At 41.5% G+C, this 16,698-nt stretch overlaps 1 protein-coding gene across 2 annotated transcripts in view; it reads right to left on the reverse strand.

The window, feature by feature from the left end:
* Tnpo3 (transportin 3) overlaps positions 1–14,929 on the reverse strand; it is an 86,941-nt gene extending 72,012 nt beyond the window's left edge. Inside the window, exon 1 of one of the 2 annotated variants that reach the window (XM_048340190.1) lies at positions 14,259–14,929. In XM_048340190.1, the coding sequence (XP_048196147.1) occupies positions 14,259–14,378 (120 nt within the window). In that variant the 5' untranslated portion in view covers positions 14,379–14,929. Of the gene's footprint in view, positions 1–4,798; positions 5,352–14,258 lie in introns of those variants that run through there. The other variant, XM_048340191.1, reaches the window with a different exon arrangement.
* Between the last annotated feature and the right edge of the window lie 1,769 nt (positions 14,930–16,698).

The following is a 16,698-nucleotide window of genomic DNA, read 5'->3' on the forward strand; positions in this document are numbered from 1 at the left end:
TGGTGCTGGGGATTTGAACTCTGGGCTTCATGTATAGGAGGCAAGCACTCTTGCCACTAGGTCATATTCCCAGCCCGAGCAGTAGCCTTGAGCTAAAAAGTTCAGGGACAGTTCCCAGGCCCTGAGTTTAAGCTCAACAACCAAACAAAACAAAACCAAACAACAACAATAACCGTTCAACTAAAGTTCCTAAAAAATTGCTAAAGGAAGAACAGTATGCACTAGCATGATCATATAGAATCTGAGGCTCTTGTCCACAGATACTAGGAAATAGGACAGGAGATAAGAGAAAACTTCCTTTAGAGGTGTAGCCTGAGCTGGCACTTAGCTGGTGTGAGGAAGGGGAGGAAATTATTGGACCCTTGTCCTCTACTCAACTATGCCTTAAGCTGTAGAAGACAAATAGAAAATGCAACGCATGTCCCTAAGGCACAAGACTCACAGGCAGGGTTGAGGAGTGTTGCTCAGTGGTACACACCTGCCTAGTAAGCAGGAGGCACTGGGTTCAATTACTAGTACCACTGGGGGGAAGGGGGGGAGAAAAAGTCAAACAATTCTAGATCCAAGCTGGGTGTAGTGGCTCACATCTGAAATTCTAGCCAAGAGATCATTAGGATAACAGTTCTTCCTAGCAAGTGTGAAATCCTGAATTCAAACCCAAATACTGCCAAAAGGGGAAAAAAAAAAAAAAAAAGACAGAGGACCAAAGGACTTGAGTAGGCATTTCTCTAAAGGAGGTACATTAAGACATTTAGTCAGAACCGGACATCTGTGGCTTGCAGCTGTAATCCTAGCTACTCAGGAACCTGAGATTTGAGGATCACAGTTTGAAGCCAGCCAGAAAATCCCTGGAGATTCTTATCTCCAATTAACCACTCAAAAACCAGAAGTGGCACTTGAGGCTCAAGTAGTAGAGCTCTTGCCTTGAGCACAAAGAGGCTCAAGGACAGCACCAGGCCCTGAGTTCAAGCTCTACAACTGACCTCCCCCCACCGCCCCCCCAAAAAAGAAAAAAGACATATAGTCAGGCACCAGGGACTCACAGTCATAATCCCAGCTGCTCAAGTAATATTTGGAAGAACATAGCTTGAAGCCAGCCAGCACAGAAAGAAAAGTCCGTAAGACTCTCTCCAAAATAACCAGCAAGAGGCTGGGAATATGGCCTAGTGGTGAAGTGCTCACCTTGTATACATGAAGCCCTGGGTTCAATTCCTCAGCACCAAACATATAGAAAAAGCCGGAAATGGCTCTGTGGCTCAAGTGGTAGAGTGCTAGCCTTGAGCATAAAGAAGCCAGGGACAGTGCTCAGGCCCTGAGTTCAAGCCCTAGGACTGGCAAAATAATAATAATAATAATAACAACAACAACAACAACAACCAGCAAAAGGCATGAACGACAGGCAAGGCTCAAGTGGGAAAGTGCTAGCCAAACAAGTAAGCCAAACAAGCCACATTCAAATTCTAATGTTTAATACACACACACACACACACACACACACAGAGATATTATTGCACTTACAAATATGATTTGCAGCCAGGAACTGGTGGCTCATGTCTATAATCCTAGCTACTCAGGAGGCTGATAGCTGATGATTACAGTTCAAAGCCAGCCCAGCCAGGAAAGACTGTGAGACTCTTATCTCCAATTAACCATCAAAAAAAGCCCGAAGGGGAGCAGTGGCTCAACTGGTAGTGTTAGCCTTGAGCACAAATGCTCAAGGACAGCACCCAATTCAAGCCTCAGGACTGACACACACACACACACACACACACACACACACACACGTACACACACACACACACAATGTGTCATCAGGAAATAAAATCAAAACCAAATAAGGACAGCACCCAATTCAAGCCTCAGGACTGACACACACACACACACACACACACACACACACACACACACACACAATGTGTCATCAGGAAATAAAATCAAAACCAAATAAGACATCACTTCATATTCACCAGGAATGCTATAATGAAAAAGACAAGAAGTACTGATGAAGGTGTGGGAAGACATGAATCCATACATCACTGATGTAAAATATTATGGCTGTTTTGGAAAACAGGATGGCACTTTCTTGAAAGGTTAAAACCAGTTATGATACAACCTAGAAAATTCACAACTACATAGAAATATTTAATTCATAATTATTTACAATAGTGGAAAAATGGAAGTACTCCAACTATTCACAAATAAATGGATAATGTGTAATGTATAAATAGAATGGATTATTATTCAGCCAGAAAAAGGACTGAAGTCAGCTGTGGATATAGCTTAGTGGTACAAAGCTTATCTGGTACATTCAGTGCTCTAGGGTTTGATCCCCAGTACTGGAGGGAAGGGGTGTGTGAATAAAAGTGACCCATACTACAGCATGTACTAGCCTTGAAAACAACATACTATAGGAAAGAAGTCAATCACAAAGTATCACAAACTGTACAATTCCATCTATGTGAAATGTCCAGAATAGGCAAATCTCTAGACAGAAAGCAGATTTCTTAGGGGTGGATATAAGGTAGGAGGAGCAGGTATAAGTATAGGTAAGCTGTAGTTTTAAGAATTTTACTAGAACTTACTTCTTTTAAACAGGTAATCTATGGTGATATAAGTTACAAGAATGCTTTAGGGGGGAACAAAAACAGATTTACTGGGAAGAAGTTCTAGCAATCTATTGAATTAATAGAATGTTCTATGTCTTGATGATATTATTGATTGCTTAAGCTGTATACATAAGTAAAAACAAAAACCATTTACACCAGGTGCTAGTGTCCCACACCTGGAATCCTAGCTACTCGGAAGGCCAAGATCTGAGAACCATGGTTCAAAGCCAGCCTGGCGAAAAAAGTCAGGGAGACTCATCACCTATTAACTGCCAAAAAACCAGAAGTGGAACTGTGGCTCAAGTGTAAAGTGCTTGCTTGGGCACAAAAGCTCAGGGAGAGCCTAGGCCCTGAGTTCAAACCCTAGGACTGGCACTTTAAAAAAAAATGGCAGGCTGGGAATGTGGCTTAGCGGTAGAGTGCTTGCCTTGCATGCATGAAGCCCTGGGTTTGATTCTTCAGCAACACATAAATAGAAAAGGCCAACATTGGCACTGTAGCTCAGGTGGTAGAGTGTTAGCCTTGAGCAAAAAGAAGCCAGGGACAATGCTCAGGCCCTAAGTCCAAGCCCCAGGACTGGCAAAAAAAAAAAAAAAAAAGACTTATCTACTTAACACTGTGCCCAGAACATACATTATCTTTGGCTATCTTTTAAGAACCTTTCCTATATAAGCAGAAAATGGATGAGACTGTCGGCCATTACTTCTATACAGCCTACCAGTTGTATGCTAAGGAAACTTCAAAACTCTTCCAGATAGTCTACTGGGGCGGGGGGGGGGGGGGGGGGGGAGGATGTAGCTCAGTAGTAAAGTACCTATCTAGCAGCTAAAGACCTGGGTTCAATCCCAAGTACCTGAAGAAGAAAAAAAGGCTAATATGGGAAGCACTGACAAATAAGTTAGTAAACACAAATCACAATTACTGATTTCATAGGATAAACCAAATTTTAGTTTGAATTATTCTCTAATATAAATCTAACACGGCCAACTTAGAAAAGATATCTAGCAGGGCTGGGGATATGGCCTAGTGGCAAGAGAGCTTGCCTCGTATACATGAGTCCCTGGGTTCGATTCCCCAGCACCACATATACAGAAAACGGCCAGGAGTGGCACTGTGGCTCAAGTGGCAGAGTGCTAGCCTTGAGCAAAAGGAAGCCAGGGACAGTGCTCAGGCCCTGAGTCCACGCCCCAGGACTGGCCAAAAAAAAAAAAAAAGAAGAAAGAAAAGATATCTAGCAAGACTAAGTTCTTTTACCTTACTATCATTATACCCTTGACTCTCAGTTAAACGGTAAAACTTTGTTGTGTAATTACTAGGGTCTTTGTTCACATTTTCCAAGAGATTGAAAGCTTTCTTCAAAGCTTAAGATAAAAAGCTTTAAAAAAAATTTAAATTAATTATCTCTACATCTCCCCAAATACAGAAACTTTACAAAGTACATATTAAAGTGTGACACATGAAGCAAAAAGAAAGTAAGGCAGAGATCTGAAAAATAATGATTTGAGGCCAGCCAGAATAAAGTCATGACAAAATTCCATCTGGGGAGGAAGCTGGGGGGGGGGGGGGGGAGCTGAGAGAAAAATGGAGGGGTAACAAGTTTGACAAGAAATATACTCACTACCTTATGCATATAACTGTAACACCTCTGTACATCACCTTGACAATAAAATAAAATTTAAAAAAAAATTCAACAAGGAAGTTCACATCTAACATCCTAGATACAAGACTGGTATAAATAGGAGGACTAAGTAAGGATAATGGTCCAAACAACTGAGCAAAAGAGCAAGACCCTATCTAAGACATAACTAAAGCAAAAAGGGCTGGAAGCATTACCAAGTGTCAAAGCAACCTAGCAAACACAAGGTCCTTGAGTTCAAACTCCAATACCATTAGCCAATTAATCAAATTACCCATTATGATATTGCCAACACTAAATCTTAAAAGGACATAATTTATCATTTTTTTAAATTTTGAATTCAAAAGGAAGGTGAGAAGAATTGCTGACATCCAAAAAGTAACAAGCAGTTTTGTTTTGGTAACTGAGCCAAAGAAAATACAACCAAATCCTGATAACCTTGACACAATAGTACATTGCTCACCATTCTCCCCCTTTGCTAAGCTGCAGAAAGAAAGAGAAGGAAGAGTAAAGGAAGGAAAAATAATTCTTTACAAGGAGAGAATAAAGCACTTACACTTTATAGGACTTTCTAGCCACAGATGTCAGGTGCTACCCACTGAAATCCAAGCTTGGACTAAGCTCCACATTTCAAAGGACCATCTCAACCGAAGCCTGGGGCTTAGTCAGCAGGAGGAAGCTGCAGCTCCCACTAGCAGCTCATTTCAAAGAGGCTGCAACGAGAACATTTTCCATTTAAACATCTAATTCCAATCTCCCATTTCACAATGCAGTAGAACAGAGCTTCCTGTCAGTCTTTTCTTTTCAAAAGCTATATCTATGGCTATGTTATGCACAGGGTAGGTTATGTCGCAGAAATCCTTTCTCAAACATGCTCTAAATCCTTCATTATCCCTCCAACAGACCAGAAAAGTACTATTCCTTTTCCTTTTTCTTTTTTTTTTTAATGGTATTCTGTTACTCTATGACTCCAACATTTCTAAAATTGCCAAACCTACCAAAATCACTGACCAGGCCTCAACATAAGCACACACCCAGATAAGGAGGGAGTCATTAGCTGCCAAGAATTAGATTACAGCAGCTAGTTTACCCTACTCAAAATCTTCTTAAATTAAGCATAACTAGTTAAAATACTTCACAAAGGACTTGAGAGCTCTGGCAAACAGAACAACAGAAACTTTGGAGTAGATATTCAATGAGAACCCAAAAGCAACATTAAAGTATCAGGTTGTAGCATTTTTAAACTTGTAAATCGGGGAATGATACATTTACTATAGTACACTATGGGTGGGGGCTACATCAATGTAAGCAGAACTTAAAAAAAGAAAAGTATATTCCAAACAAAATTATTTTTGATACATGCCCTTCAAACATGTGATACAGAGCTAGAAAAGCTGACTTTCCCAAGTGAAAAAAAAAACGAAAAATCTAGTAATTTTTAATGGCTTTTTTTTTTTTGCCAGTCCTGGGGCTTGAGCACTGTCCTAGCTTCTTTTTGCTCAAGGCTAGCTAGCACTCTGCCGCTTGAGCCACAGCGCCACTTCTGGCCTTTTCTATATATATGGTGCTGAGCACTCTTGCCACTAGGCCATATATATTCCCAGCCCCAATTTTTAATGACTTTTTTGGAGAAGGGTCTGGTAAATGAAAGACAGATTTCGAAGCCTATAATCCTAGCTACTCCCAGAGGCAGAGATCTGAGGATCAAGGTTCAAAGCCAGCCCAGGCAGGCAAGTCTGTGAGGCTCTATTAACCACCAGAAAATCAGAAGTGGTGCTGTGGCTCCAAGTGGTAGAGTGCTACCTTGAGCAAAAGAGCTCAAGGACAGCCTCCAAGACCAGGACCGGAGTTGAAAAACAAAACAAAAAAAACAAAACAAAAAAACACTTCTAGAATGCTAGGTAGGCAAGTATTCTACCATTGAGGTACAACCCCAGGACTGATTAATCAATTGTCTTATCAACTGTCTTAAGTTCTATGTAATTCTTTTGTGCATTGGAGACATAGTTAGATGTTACAAAAATTACTTGCTGACAGTTTACTTGGACACTGAGAGAAAAATGTTTTAAAAAGGCTATTAAAAATATAAGCTGAGGGGCTGGAGATATGGCCAAGTGGCAAGAGAGCTTGCCTCGTATAACATGAGACCCTGGGTTCAATTCCCCAGCACCACATATACAGAAAACGGCCAGAAGTGGCGCTGTGGCTCAAGTGGCAGAGTGCTAGCCTTGAACAAAAAGGAAGCCAGGGACGGTGCTCAGGCCCTGAGTCCAAGGCCCAGGACTGGCCATAAAATAAATAAATAAATAAATATATATATATATATATGCGCCGAGGGCTAGAAATGTGGCTTAGCAGTAGAGTGCTTGCCTAGCATGCATGAAGCCCTGGGTTCAATTCCTCAGCACCACATAAACAGAAAAAGCCAGAAGTGGCACTATGGCTCAAGTGGTAGAGTGCTAGCCTTGAGCAAAAAGAACCCAGGGACAGTGCTCGGGCCCTGAGTTCAAGCCCTAGGGCTGGCAAAAACAACAACAATTTATATATATATATATATATATATATATATATATATATATATATATATATATATATATGTGCTGAGGTACGCACAAGATAATCATTACCTAAAGATACTTCTCAAAATAATTTGCTTTTGGGGCTGGGAATGTGGCCTAGTGGCAAGAGTGCTCGCCTCGTATACATGAGGCCCAGGGCTGGCAAAAAAATTAATAATAATTTGCTTTTGCAAGGTAGCCTGAGATATAGAAACCATGATGAAATAAAACAAAGTCATCACAGGAAATAAGCAAATGATTCAAACTCCAAAGTCAGGTGTAAAATAAAAATAATCATAAAATACCTTACAAGCTTTCAGATTCTCAAATATCCTTTATACATTTAAAAAAAAGGGGGGGGGGCTTGTCTAGAAGGAAAAAGAGCTTATATACAGTGACAGATCCAGCTAATCTAAACTTTCAAAGCCATCTCCACTGTAACTGAACAAAAAAAATGTCTCCCATGGGAGGGAAAAGATTTTAGCCAAAACCAATTCTTGAAATTATAGCCCTAGGATTTCAGAAGAAATACTTTCATTCTCCAAGGCTTCAGAAGACTATCGCTTTTATGCACTGTTCGATCTTATCTCAAAGGAAGTAACTGATAAGACCAAAGGCCAGCACTACACACTGTGGTCTCTCCAATTTCTGAGGAGATCCCTATGCTTCTGAGACAATTATGACATCTGTCAAATGAACTTAGGCTCAATTTTGTTCTGCTGGTTACATATAAAATGGTAGGCAGATATTTTATCCAAATTTTTTAAGACTAATGATTGCCTCAGTGTGGATCTTACTAATTTCATTACACTAGTCAACTCTGCTTTAAAAGTAGAAAATGGCATCAGCAACCGTTTCAACTGGAGCAAATAGGTTATCTAGGTAAGGGCTTCCTGAAAGCCAAAATCCCAGAAAATATCTGTCTTTTTCTCTTTTTTTTTTTTTTTGCCAGTCCTGGGGCTTGAACTCAGGGCCTGAGCAGTGTCCCTGGCTTCTTTTTGCTCAAGGCTAGCACTCTACCACTAAGCCACAGTGCTACTTCTGGCTTTTTCTATATAAGTACTGCTGAGGAATTGAACCCAGGGCTTCATGTATGTGAGGCAAGCACTCTACCACTAGGCCAGCCCTGTGAGCTTTTTTTGTGCAAGGTTGGAGCTCTTCTTCTGGCCTTCTGGTTGGTGGTTAACTGGAGATAGAATCTCACGGATTTTCCTGCCCAGGCTGGCTTTGAACCATGTTCTGCAGATCTCAGTCTCCAGAGTAACAGGCGTGAGCCACCATGCCCAGCAGAAAAAATGTGTTTCATCTCTGATCTCTATTTCCACCTATATGTGCAAGTTTTATAACACTACATACAAGCCACATAAAATTTTACTGCCGATCTAAAACATATATTAAAATCACAGTTCAAAGCCCGTGAAACTCTTATCTTCAATTAACCACCAGAAAATCAGAAGTGGCACTGTGACTCAAAGTGATAGAGCACTCGCTAGCTGTGAGCAAAAAAAGCTCAAGGGCAGTGTCCAGGCCTTGAGTTCAAGCTCCATGACTGACAAAAAAAGACCAAAAAAAAGACCCTCAAACATGGAATTACTATGTGACCTAGGAATTTCACTTCTGGGTATATATCCAAAAAAATTGATATTAGATACTCCAACATACATTTGTATACCCATGTTCACAGTATTATTGGTCACAATGGCCAAACAGAGTATTTATCTATGGATAAATTAATAAACAAAACGTGGTACATGTAATATTGACTAGAACACAAAAATAAATGAAATTGAATCACTAACTATAACTGCTAAAGAAAAACCAAAGATTTTAGATATTAGAATTCAATTAAACAGGGCTGGGAATATGCCCTCGTGGCAAGAGTGCTTGCTTCATATACATGAAGCCCTAGGTTCAATTCCTCAGCACCACATATATAGAAATTGGCCAGAAGTGGCACTGTGGCTCAAGTGGCTGAGTGCTAGCCTTGAGCAAAAAGAAGCCAGGATAGTGCTCAGGCCCTGAGTTCAAGGCCCAGGACTGGCAAAAAAAGTTAAACAGTCAAGACATTCTGACGGGGAATCTAGGTGCCAGTGGCTGGCACCTATAATCCTAGCTACTCAGGTAGACAAGATATGGAAGATAGTGGTTCAAGGACAACATGGACAGAAAAGCTCATTAGATTCCATCTCCAAAATAATCACCAAAAGCCATGAAATAGGGACATCACTAAAACACAAGATGAACAAGCAAGCTGAGCAAGTCCAAAGCCCTGAGTCTAAACCTTAGTACATGTACACACGTACACACATACACACACACGCACACGCACACACACACACACACACATCTAAAGGGAGAAAAGAATTAGAAAATCGACTGATATCCATGGCACAATATTTAAAATTTCCATAAGCATGTTATGTATCATACAGGATAATGCCACTCGAGTCCTTTAAAGCCTTACTGTCATCTGATTTATGCTTTTTATCATGCCTTTTCAGTTTCCAGATTAAACTATAAAACTTTTGAAATACCCTCTAATCTACATTGTCTCTAAAAGTAGAGAACTGTAACACTTACTACAAGTGAGTACTATAATTAGTACTACACCTAAACAGAGATTGTCTTTCCTTCTATAGCTTACATATTTATTGGTTTATCTTATTTTTATTTGACATTTTTGTTCACGTACATTATTTACAGGGGAGTGTCACTGTGACATTCCTATGCATACATACAATGTATTTCAGTCAAGACCATCCCCTCTATCACTCTCTTACCCCTTCCCCCTCTTCCTAAAACAATTTTAACAGGTCTCGTTTTTCTATTTTCTGTGTATGTGTGTGTGTGTGCACGCACACGCATGCACCTGTTCTGGGCTTGAACTCAGGGCATGGGCACTGTCCCTGAGCGTTCTATGCTCAAAGCTAGTGCTCTACCACTTGAACCATAGGAACAGTGCCCCAGGCCCTGAGTTCAAGCACCAAGACCAGCACAATTTTTTCTTAAATTTAAAAACTTTGAAGTTATTGACAAAAATCTGTCACAGAGAATATGACTGGACTGGCTATAGGTCCCAAAAATGTTGGTGGAAAGTTTAGAAGTATGAATTAAGCTTATTCAGAAAATGGCTATTTTATACTCATTTATTAAAAAGTTTTATTTGTAGAGAACTAGATGGAACTAGAAAAAAATTATGTAAAGACAGGTTCAGGAAGATAAATGACACATTTTTTCTCATATGTGGAAACTAGACCTAAAATATAAACATACATGATAACATATGCAGGGTTTTAGGCATACAACACAAAATGACTAAAAGATGGTATACTTAAAGGAAGAGTCCAAAATGTAACTCTTCTGAACAACTAATGAACTGTTTATCAAAATGAATACCAGGAAGTAGAAACATGTTTTGGGTGGGGGAGGACAATAAGAGGGGCACATGAATGGAAGGAGGAAGGGTGAGTAAATGCAGTCATTGTATTCAAAGTAAATTATGCAAAAAAATGAACTAAGGAAATCAAGGATAGGGATAGGAGGAGAAATAAAGGAGCAGAATGATGTAAGGGGTGACAATGATCAAGATGTACTATAATCATAACCTGACTATAGAATTATAACTTCTTTCTATAACAATTTTATTATTTATAATTATTTTACATTTTATTTTACTGTAGAGGTGATGTACAGAAGGATTATAGTTACATGAGTAAGGTAATGAGTACATTTCTTTTCGAATAATATCACCCTGTCCTTGTTTTCTCCTGTTTCTCTCCCCCCTGCCCGACCCCCCCCCAAAAAAGGAAGTAGAGCTGTGACTCAAAGTGGCAGACTAGACTTGAGTGAAAAAGCTCTGGAACAACATCAAGGCCCTGAGTTCAAGCCCCACGACCACCAAAAGAAAGAAAGAAAAATAAAGACTGATACAATAGATGGGCTATAGCCTCTTGAACAGAAAGACATGGCTAAGGATAGGATTATTAAATAAAATTAGAAGGGGCTGGGGATATGGCCTAGTGGCAAGAGTGCTTGCCTCATATACATGAGGCCCTGGGTTCAATTCCCCAGGACCACAAATACAGAAAACAGCCAGAAGTGGCGCTGTGGCTCAAGTGGCAGAGTGCTAGTCTTGAGCAAAAAGAAGCCAGGGACAGTGCTCAGGCCCTGAGTCCAAGCCCCAGGACTGGCCAAAAAACAACAACAACAACAAAAAAAAAAAAAACACAAATAAAATTAGAAGATTAAAGTCTATACACTTAATGGTGAATTCTACTGTCTGGTCTCAGTTTATAATCCTCAAGCAGAAAACTAGAGTATTCTCCTCAAGGTACAAGTGATTCCAGTGGGGGGAATAAAGCTGTTGGGAAGACAATAACAGGATAGAGAAAGGGGCAATAGAGAAGAGAGAAGGAAAGACAGGAGGAGGGAGGGGAGAAAGGGGAAAGGAAGGAAGAAAAGGAGAGAGGAAGAGAGGAGGAGAAATAATAAAGAAAATAAAGAAAAAAGTGAAGGTGCCTTTCTCAATTATCCACCAGAAAAAAAAAAAAGAAGAGTAATCCCAAATAAAGTATGTGACTCAGGAATCAGTAGCTCCAACATTCTAAAGTGAAGGAAATTCCCTAGGGCAGTGCCTAGTAAGGATCAAGGGATGTAAGATAATTAGGTAGCAAAGAACCAAGTGAGATTAGATAGAGAATTCTCCGAAAGATGGTGGACTCCCCATTTAAATGCTTCCTTGGGACAAAAGAGAAAACAGGTACAGTCTCAACATGCAAAGAGGATACTTACTACTGACAAAGATTTGGGAATGGATCACTGTAGGTATTCAAATATCCCAATAAATGTTAAAGCTGCTGATTATCACTAGTTATACAATCTGTTTTTAGGTTTTACAAGTAAAAAGTTTAAATTTTGATTAAAATATTTCAAAAAAATTGCTAGCATGGGGATGAGAGTCCTAAGCCTGTAAACTGGTTTTAAAAAACCAACAACCAAAAAAAAAAAAAAAAAGAAAGAAAGAAAGAAAGAAAGAAAGAAAGAAAAGAAAGCACAGTAGACTGTTATCAGAGCATTAAGTATGAATAAGTGATTTGGAGGGTTGGTGACTTATCAGTAATGACAAGATCCAGAATGTGACGGTGTGACTGGGTAGCTGAAGAAAATGAAGTAACGGAATCAAGAAGGGCAAAGTCTTAGCTGAATTGTAAATGCAAATGCTGAACGAAGTTACCTAAAACAATGTGTAGATCTTTTTCTACTACCTTTTCTGCTCAAGTTGGCTGACCTGTATAGATGCAGCAACAGGTGCCCTGGCTTCTGTCTAGTTTATCAATAGGGAATCTCAGCAAGAAACTGAAGAGTCTAGGGGTATAAAGTCAGGAAAATTCTTGCAGCTCTTTCCCTATAGGGCAGCTCAGGTTAGCTGTGTCCTTCACCAAAAAAGAAATCACCATTCATTCCCTTCAGGGTACCCAAACAACCATTCTCTTTTATCCCTCCTCCTAGGGTTGTTAACAGTTTGACTACAAGTTATTACACCATTTCTTGTGAAGCATTATCTGGCAACTTAAAATATACTCTCCACAGATTATCCTGTCAAGTATGTCATCTGTTCCAGTTGAGACCCTGACTGTTAATAATGATAGTGATGATGTAAGGTTGTAACAAAATAGTGGAAAATGAGGGGAAAGTGAATCACATTTAAATAACACTTTAAAGTCTATGATGAAGAACTTCTCTGAGCTCTCTGTCATCATTTAATCATCACAACTACCCTCTGTGGTAAACACAGATTTTTTTTTGTCTGTTTCATTTCCAAATACCAACAATATCCAGCACAGACATGGGTTCATGGTAAGCACTTAAATATTGATTTTATGTTTTGTTTTGTTTTTTTGCCAGTCCCGGGACTTGGGCTCAGGGCCTGAGCACTGTCCCTGGCTTCTTTTTGCTCAAGGCTAGCACTCTGCCACTTGAGCCACGGCGACACTTCTGGCCTTTTCTATATATGTGGTGCTGAGGAATCGAACCCAGGGCTTCATGTACACGAAGCAAGCACTTTACCACTAGGCCATATTCCCAGCCCTTAAATACTGATTTTTAAAGTGCATACCATTCGCAGGTTTAATAACGAAGAGCTGACTTTTGTAGTATTGTTTAGCATTTCTTCTGTTTTTATTTTATTTTGAGACCAGGGAACTGTAGCTCTCCCAGGACACAGAGATTTAACAAATGAGGCCATATGTGAATAACTTAGTTGGGTAGCCTATAGTGAAATCTTATTCCTTTGCTTTCCCACAGGTAAACAAGGAACTTTGGGCTCCAAAGTCAAAGGTGAAAAGTTTGTTAAAGAACATTTGTACCTGAAACCTGGGGGCTTACTTATTAGATCAGAGCATCTTTAAGTATCAATTATGAGTTAAACAGATAAAAGGGAAAGTGAGTAAATAAAATAACGGGGTGAGAGTGGGGCTGTAGCTCAGGATGCTTGCCAAGGTTGGATCCCCATCACCAGGAGAGGGGGAAGGGGCAGGGGCAGCGGCTGCAGCACCACCACCACTACCAACAACAACAACAAAAAAGGTAAAGATGAGTGTTCAGTCTGTACATGCTCCTTCAATTTTCGAAATACTTAATAAAGCACACATCTAGGACCCAAGTCATCAAGATCATCAACTACACACGCTCATAGAAAAAAAGCACAGCAAAGATGAGTGTGAACATTAAAGGAAGTATATATTAATACAAGAGGAAACACAAGATTGATAGGACAAATACTCCATCAAACGCTCGCGGTTACGAGGAATAATCAGGCCGCTATAAACAGCTTATAAAGACCTACACATGAAAACCCTATTTCCCTGAAAGTAAGATTCGAGGGCCAATAAGAAGCAAAACGAGAACTCTATAAAGATTTTTTTCTGAAACCAAAACTCCGTTTTCCTTATATTACGTTGCACTCGAAAACGAGGGAGAAAAATCACGTTTACAAATCTGGAAGCCAGAGAAGCTTCGAGAATAAATGACTCCAAACTGGTACGCAAACGGCAGTGAGGTGTAAAGGCGACAAGCGGAGATCACTGCTAGCTGCCAACACTGGACCACGAACCAGCATCTCTAAGTGGAAGGTGAAGAAGCACTGGGGTTGCACTTAGTGGACGGAAGACAAAAACACAAAAGCACGCCCGGCCTAAGAGGCAGTGGCCTGGATGGAACTCAAACGAGGGGGCCAGGTCGGTGCCACCGGGGAGAAGCACGGGACTCAGAGATCCGATTCTACGGGATGGGGAAAGGGCCATTCCCGACAGCGCCGCTAAGCTTCGCAGCCCCACCCCACGGCCGCAGCTCCTCCCCAAGGAGAACCTCGCGAGGCCGACCGTCGAGCTCGGGACCCCGCGCTCGGGTGCTGCTCCTCCCGGGCCCCGCGGCGCAGCTCGGCCCCTCCGGGCCCCTCACCGAACGCTGCAGCTCCCCAAGCCAAAACGAGGCGCGTTCCTTCCCGCTGGGATCGGGGTCGTGGTAGAGCGCCTGCACAGCCTGGTACACGAGCTGCAAGGTCGGCTTGGCACCTTCCATGGTGGCGGCGGCAGCAGTGACGGCGACGGCTCCGATTCTTCTCCCCAGGTGTCGGCGGCTCCGCCTTCGCGCTTCCTCACTGCCTTGGCCACGGCCGCTCCCTGACTGGCGCCATCTCCTCCTCTCCGGCCGTTACCAGGGCAGAGGGGTCCCCCGTGGAAGTTGGCCCTCTCGGAAACAGCGGAGAGGTGGTATTCGGGTTCCTGGTCTTTTTTTTCCCCCTCCCTCTCCCTCGATCTTTCCACTGTAATCCAGACTCTTGAATCCGGAACCCACTTCGGGCTTCGGCGCCCGCTGGCTTGCTGGAGAAGCCTATTTCCGCACGGCACCAACCACGCCGCGGCCCTTAGCAGCGTTTAGCCGGACCGGAAGCGGCAATCCGGATGCCTTTGGCACACTTCCGTCTGGTGCGCCGCAAACGGCCCCCTTCCCGGCACGCCTCCCGTTGTCTCCCCGCCCCCTCCCGGAAGTGACCCTGAAGGGCCGGGACCCTGGAATGGAGAGCGCCATGTGGACGTCTACGTTTTACCTGTCACCCATGAGCCCTTGTCTTTTCTTTCTTTCTTTTCCTTAGGTGTCAGTCCTGGAGCTTGAACTCAGGGCCTGGTCTCTGCTCCTGGTCTTTTGTGCTCAAGGCTAGCGCTGCTCTGCCACCTGAGCCACAGCTCCAGTTGGGTTTTTTTAATGGTAAATTGCCTCTTAAAGAATCTCACGGACTTTCCTGCCCAGCCTGTCTGGCTTCTAGCCTCGAGCCTCTGATCGCAGCCTCCTGAGTAGCTAGGATTACAGGCGTGAGCCACCAGCACCCAGCTCAAAAGTTTTTTTCCAGCAGAAGGGAGTCTCATTCTGCTTAAAAGGCCCCCAAGCTCCAGGGTATATGCTTAATATCTATAGGGTCATTTTCACACTACTTTTTTTGTGTGTATGGCTTTTTTTCCTAATCAAAATCATCAGCTTTAATACTATCTCAATTCACAAAAGAAAATTAAAATCTTAGAATCTATACGGTGGAGAAATATGGCACAATCGGTAGGGACATATTAAAGGGCCTTCAATATGCTAGTCTCTTGCTCTAAAAATAACTACTATTCTTTACATGAACATCTACAATGTGCAAAACATTATAGTTTCACATTTTTCATCTTAACCTTGCCACATAAGTCCTCATTTTTAAGAATGAAAGAATAAGGGTAATTGCCAAAGATTATACAATTTTTAAATTAAAGGACTTGAATCTAGATCATCTGGACCAAAACCTGTCAAATAGTACAATTTCTATCATTCCATGTGGTAATTGGCTTTTGAGTTGTCAATTTTGAAATGCCAACCCTGTGATGAAAAAATCTATTGTAGAGTTGCTATGACTTCAGACAAAGAAAAGAAATTTTATATTTAATCTACCTAATTCACTCATGAAAAAAAAGATGTAATAAGATCACTTTGTTCTCTGATGTCATGGTATTTGTAAAGAAAAGCAAGCAATTCAGTAGAGTGTAAAAAGTTGTATAAATATCCACAAGCAAACAAATTTCTAAAGCCAGACACCAGTAGCTCTCACCTGTAAACCTAGTTTTACTTAGATTCAAAGATCACAGTTCAAAGCCAGCCCAGGCAGGAAAATCCATAAGACTCCTGTCTCCTCTAAACCACTAAAAAATGGGAAATAGAGCTGTGGCTCAAGTGGTAGAGCATTACTCTTAAGCAAAAAAACTAAAGGACAGTGCTCAGGCCAGAACTAAAACTATAAAACTCTTAGAAGAAAATCAGTCTACAGATGGGCACCAAGTGGATCATGCCTGTAATCCTAGCTACTCAGGAGGCTGAGATCTAAGGATTGAGGTTCAAAGTCAGCCAGAACAGGAAAGTCTGTGAGACTTATCTCCAGTTAGCTACCAAAAAGCAGGAAGTAGTGTTGTGGCCCAAAGTGATAGAGCACTACCCTTGAGTGAAAAGGTTCAGGAAGCTGAACTAGGCAGATGATTGCTGTACCCAGGAGTTTGAAACCAGCCTAGGCAACATAGCAAGGTCCTGTCTTTTATGAGAAAAATTATGAGTAAGGATTATTAAAAACACCACATGAAGGGCTGGAGTGTAGTTCAGTTGTAGAACACTTGCTTATAATGTTTGAGGATCTAGGTTCAATCCCAGCACCACAAACACAGACACTCAGCCACAGCAGGGGAGAGGGAGATAACTAGAGAGGGTGAGCATAAGGGAGGAGGGGAAAGAAAAGGAGAAGCAAAAAGAGGCAAGGAAAGGGGGAGGAGAAGGAAAAGGGTGAGGAAAGGAAGGGAAGGGATGGAAGATTGGTTTAACCAAT

This window comes from Perognathus longimembris, chromosome 2 (genome assembly GCF_023159225.1).
Source record: "Perognathus longimembris pacificus isolate PPM17 chromosome 2, ASM2315922v1, whole genome shotgun sequence".
NCBI classification, from domain to species: Eukaryota; Metazoa; Chordata; class Mammalia; order Rodentia; family Heteromyidae; genus Perognathus; species Perognathus longimembris.